The sequence below is a fragment of the Nothoprocta perdicaria genome, unplaced genomic scaffold (assembly GCF_003342845.1).
Source record: "Nothoprocta perdicaria isolate Ctin4 unplaced genomic scaffold, notPer1 scaffold_674, whole genome shotgun sequence".
In the NCBI taxonomy this organism is placed as follows: domain Eukaryota; kingdom Metazoa; phylum Chordata; class Aves; order Tinamiformes; family Tinamidae; genus Nothoprocta; species Nothoprocta perdicaria.
In genome coordinates this window covers 7637-11866 of record NW_020455948.1, presented here as the reverse complement: position 1 = coordinate 11866, position 4230 = coordinate 7637, and the positions used below count along the sequence as shown (strand labels likewise).

The 4230-nt window shown below is 70.2% G+C and overlaps 1 protein-coding gene across 1 annotated transcript; it reads left to right on the top strand.

The window, feature by feature from the left end:
• Positions 1-19: 19 nt before the first annotated feature.
• Positions 20-4222, top strand: OSBP (oxysterol binding protein). The gene is made up of 13 exons (XM_026050309.1): positions 20-230; positions 892-1139; positions 1225-1423; positions 1753-1855; positions 1934-1988; positions 2168-2299; positions 2371-2616; positions 2688-2808; positions 3049-3152; positions 3271-3366; positions 3495-3676; positions 3782-4002; positions 4071-4222. The coding sequence occupies exons 1-13, from the start codon at positions 35-37 to the stop codon at positions 4211-4213; spliced, it is 2046 nt and encodes a 681-aa protein (XP_025906094.1). The 5' UTR covers positions 20-34; the 3' UTR covers positions 4214-4222.
• The last annotated feature ends 8 nt before the right edge of the window (positions 4223-4230 follow it).

Sequence of the window (4230 nt, the reverse complement as noted above, 5' to 3'; positions counted from 1 at the left end):
CGCCCCCCGTCCCCGCGGCAGCTCCAAGGCGGAGATGCGGCACACGTGCCGCGGCACCATCAACCTGGCCACGGCCAACATCAGCGTGGAGGACTCGTGCAACTTCGTCATCTCCAACGGCGGCGCCCAGACCTACCACCTCAAGGCGAGCTCCGAGGTGGAGCGGCAGCGCTGGGTCACCGCGCTCGAGCTCGCCAAGGCCAAGGCCGTCAAGATGCTCGAGGAGTCCGGTAGGGAGCACCCCGGGGYGCTGCCGGGGCGCCTGTGCCCCATAGCCGTGGGGCCGGGTCCTGCTGTTCCAGCGGGAGCGATGTTGGGGAGTGGCTTTTGGGTCCCGGGGCGGCTTTGGGGTCTCGGAGCGGCTTTGGGGTCCAGCAGCAGCTTTGGGGCCAGGGGGGAAGCTTTGGGGTCCTGGGGGCAGCTTTGGGACCAGGGGGAAGCTGTAGGGGCCGGCAGCAGCTTTGGGGTCTGGGGGCAGCTTTGGGGTCTGGCAGCAGGTTTGGAGGCCAGGGGGGCAGCTTTGGGGACCAGGGGGCAGTTTTGAAGTCCTGGGGGCAACTTTGGGATCTAGGGGCAGCGTCGAGGTCCTGGGGGCAGCTGTGGGGCCCTGCAGCAGATTTGGAGGCCAGGGAGGAAGCTGTGGGGTCCGGCGGCAGCTTTGGGGCCAGGGGGCAGCTTTGGGGTCTCAGAGCGGCTTTGGGGTCTGGGGGCAGTTGTGGGGGCCGGCGGCAGCTTTGGGACTCAGTGCAGCTTTGGAGCCAGCGGTGGCTTTGGGGGCCAGCAGCAGCTTTGGGGTCTGGGGGTGGCTTTGGAGGCCAGGGGGCAGCTGTGGGGCTGGCAGCAGCCGTGGGGTGCCCCACGGGGCCGGCTGACCCCGGCGCCCCCGCGCAGATGACTCCGGCGACGAGGCCGTGTCGCAGACGGACAAGACGGAGCTGCAGAGCACGCTGCGCACGCTGTCGAGCAAAGTGGAGGACCTGAGCACGTGCAACGACCTCATCGCCAAGCACGGCACGGCGCTGCAGCGCTCGCTCAGCGAGCTCGAGAGCCTGCGCCTGCCGCCCGACAGCACCGACAAGATCAAGCAGGTCAACGAGCGCGCCACGCTCTTCCGCATCACCTCCAACGCCATGATCAACGTGAGTCCGTGCGGGGAAGGCGCCGCCGGGACGGGCGGGGGGCCCCCGCGGCGCCCACCCCCCRTCGGGCATCGTGTGCCCGCAGGCCTGCCGGGATTTCCTGCTGCTGGCGCAGACGCACAGCAAGAAGTGGCAGAAGTCGCTGCAGCACGAGCGGGACCAGCGCATCCGCCTGGAGGAGACGCTGGAGCAGCTCGCCAAGCAGCACAACCACCTGGAGCGGGCCTTCCGCGGCGCCACSGTGCTGCCCGCCGGCGCGCCCGGCGCCGCCGGCTCCGCCAAAGGTGCCGCTGCCGCACGGCCTGTGCATAAGCCCCGGCCCTTCCCCAAAGCGCTCCCCGAGCCAGGTTAATGCTGCTTCATGTGGGTAACCCTGAGCGATGAGTTGGTCAGGTCTCTGGCCCCGTGTCAGCAAGCACCCGCAGCCTCCTGCAGCAGAGCCTCACGAGAAGCAGCTCTCAGCGCTTCTCCCCCTAGCCTTGTCTGCCCCCCTTTAGGGCACAGGGAGGGTGCCGCGGCGCGTGAGGGACCCCCTGGGCCCCCCCTTGGGGACCCCGTGCTGTGGGGCCGCGGAGAGCCCAAGGACAGAGCCCGTGCCCCTTCCCTCGCGCAGATCCGTGCTGCCCGGCCAAGGGGGACGTGAGCGACGAGGACGACGACAACGAGTTCTTCGACGCGCCCGAGATCATCCCGGTGCCGGAGAGCCTGGGTCACAAGTGGGTGCCGGCGCTCGGGGCCGCGGCGGCGGCGCGGGGCGGGAGCAGCCCCCGACGCGGCTCCTTTCCGCCCTGCAGGCGCACGGGCAGCAACATCAGCGGCACGAGCAGCGACATCAGCCTGGACGAGCAGGTAGCCCGTGGGGCGCGAGCTGGTGGGTTGTGGGGCCGAGGGGCAGCCCCGCAGCGGTGGCCCTGGGAGCTGGGCCGGCTCGTGGTGGTCCCGAGGGAGGGTCGGGACAGCAGCTGGGGGGTCTGTGGGGAGCGTGAGCGGTGTTGGAGCAGCCCCTGTCTCCGCCCGCTGCCCCCCAGTACAAGCACCAGCTGGAGGACACCAAGAAGGAGAAGAGGACGCGCATCCCCTACAAACCCAACTACAGCCTCAACCTGTGGAGCATCATGAAGAACTGCATCGGGAAGGAGCTCTCCAAGATCCCCATGCCGGTGAGGCGGCGGCGGCGCCGGAGCGGGGAGCCCCGGCGCCGCAGCCCCCTCACGTGCCGCCCCCTCCCCAGGTGAACTTCAACGAGCCCCTGTCCATGCTGCAGCGCCTCACCGAGGACCTCGAGTACTACGAGCTGCTCGACCGGGCGGCCAAGTGCGAGAGCTCCCTGGAGCAGCTCTGCTACGTGGCCGCCTTCACCGTCTCCTCCTACTCCACCACCGTCTTCCGCACCAGCAAGCCCTTCAACCCGCTCCTGGGGGAGACCTTCGAGCTGGACCGCCTGGAGGAGAGCGGCTACCGCTCCCTCTGCGAGCAGGTGCCGCCCGGCCCGCGCGCGCGCCCGCGGCACCGGGGCCAGCGGCGCTCACGCGGCCCCGKCCCCGCCAGGTGTGCCACCACCCGCCGGCGGCCGCCCACCACGTGGACTCCAGGAACGGCTGGACGCTTCGCCAGGAGATTAAGATCACCAGCAAGTTCCGGGGCAAATACCTCTCCATCATGCCGCTGGGTGAGCGCGGAGGGCTCGGAGCCCTAACTGGGAGCAGGGCCGGGCCGAGCCTGAGCGCTGCGCTCCGCGGCACGATTAGGAGGTGCTGGCTGGGGTARCCCCCAGGGAAGCGGTTGTGGGGCTGGCCGTGACCTGCTGCCTCGTTCTGCACCATGGAGTTTGCCCTTGGCTGGGCCACGCACACTCAAGGGGACTGTTCCCAGCACGGGAGCATTCCCAGCAGAGCCCTCCTCCCCGCAGGCACCATCCACTGCGTCTTCCACTCCTCCGGCAATCACTACACGTGGAAAAAAGTCACCACCACCGTGCACAACATCATCGTGGGCAAGCTCTGGATAGACCAGGTAGGAGAGGCCGCCAGCAGCAGGGAGCGGGGCTCTGCACCGCGTCCCACGGTGTCCCGYGGGTCCCTGGAGCGGGAGAGGCCACGGCCCGGCGCTGCCCTCCTCTTCCCCTCCGCAGTCGGGTGAAATTGAGATCGTCAACCACAAGACGGGCGACAAGTGCGTGCTCAAGTTTGTCCCTTACAGCTACTTCTCCCGGGACGTGGCGAGGAAGGTAGGGGCGGCCTGGGGCCGTGTCCCACGGGAATGGTTCTGCTCCGGGTTCCCGGGGGGAGGAGGTTTGGGCTTCTCGGRCTATTTGCCCCCCGCCGGGGCACGTCCCCCATGTCCCCTGCCCCGCAGGTCACCGGCGAGGTGGCCGACCCCGCTGGCAAGGTGCACTTCTTCCTGCTGGGCACCTGGGACGAGAAGATGGACTGCTACAAGGTGACGGCGGGCACGGGCGACAGCAGCGCCGAGGGGCGGCAGAGGGCCCACGAGGCGGACGAGAGCCGCGTGCTGCTGTGGAAGAGGAACCCGCTGCCGTGAGTGGGGCGCGCGGCGGGCTGCCCACGGGCCCCGGGGCCGCGCCGGGGGGCCGGGCCGCCGCTCGTCGCTCCCTGGGCTGAGCGCGCGCGCTCCCGGCGCAGGAAGTACGCGGAGAACATGTACTACTTCTCGGAGCTGGCGCTGACGCTGAACGCGCCCGAGGGCGGCACGGCGCCCACGGACAGCCGCTGGCGCCCCGACCAGCGCCTCATGGAGAACGGCCGCTGGGACGAGGCCAACGCCGAGAAGCAGCGGCTCGAGGAGAAGCAGCGGCTCTCCCGCAAGCGGCGCGAGGCCGAGGCCGCGCGCGCCTCCGAGGACGGTAAGAGCGGCCCCGCCGCGGCCCCTCACCGCCCCCCGCGGCCCCTCACCGCCCCCCTTTGCCCCCAGGCACCCCCTGCGACCCCTACAAGCCGCTGTGGTTCGAGCGCAAGAAGGACCCGGTGACGCAGGAGCTGACGCACATCTACAAGGGCGGCTACTGGGAGAGCAAGGAGAAGCAGGACTGGAGCCTGTGCCCGGACATTTTCTGAGGCGGCGGCGGCGGCGG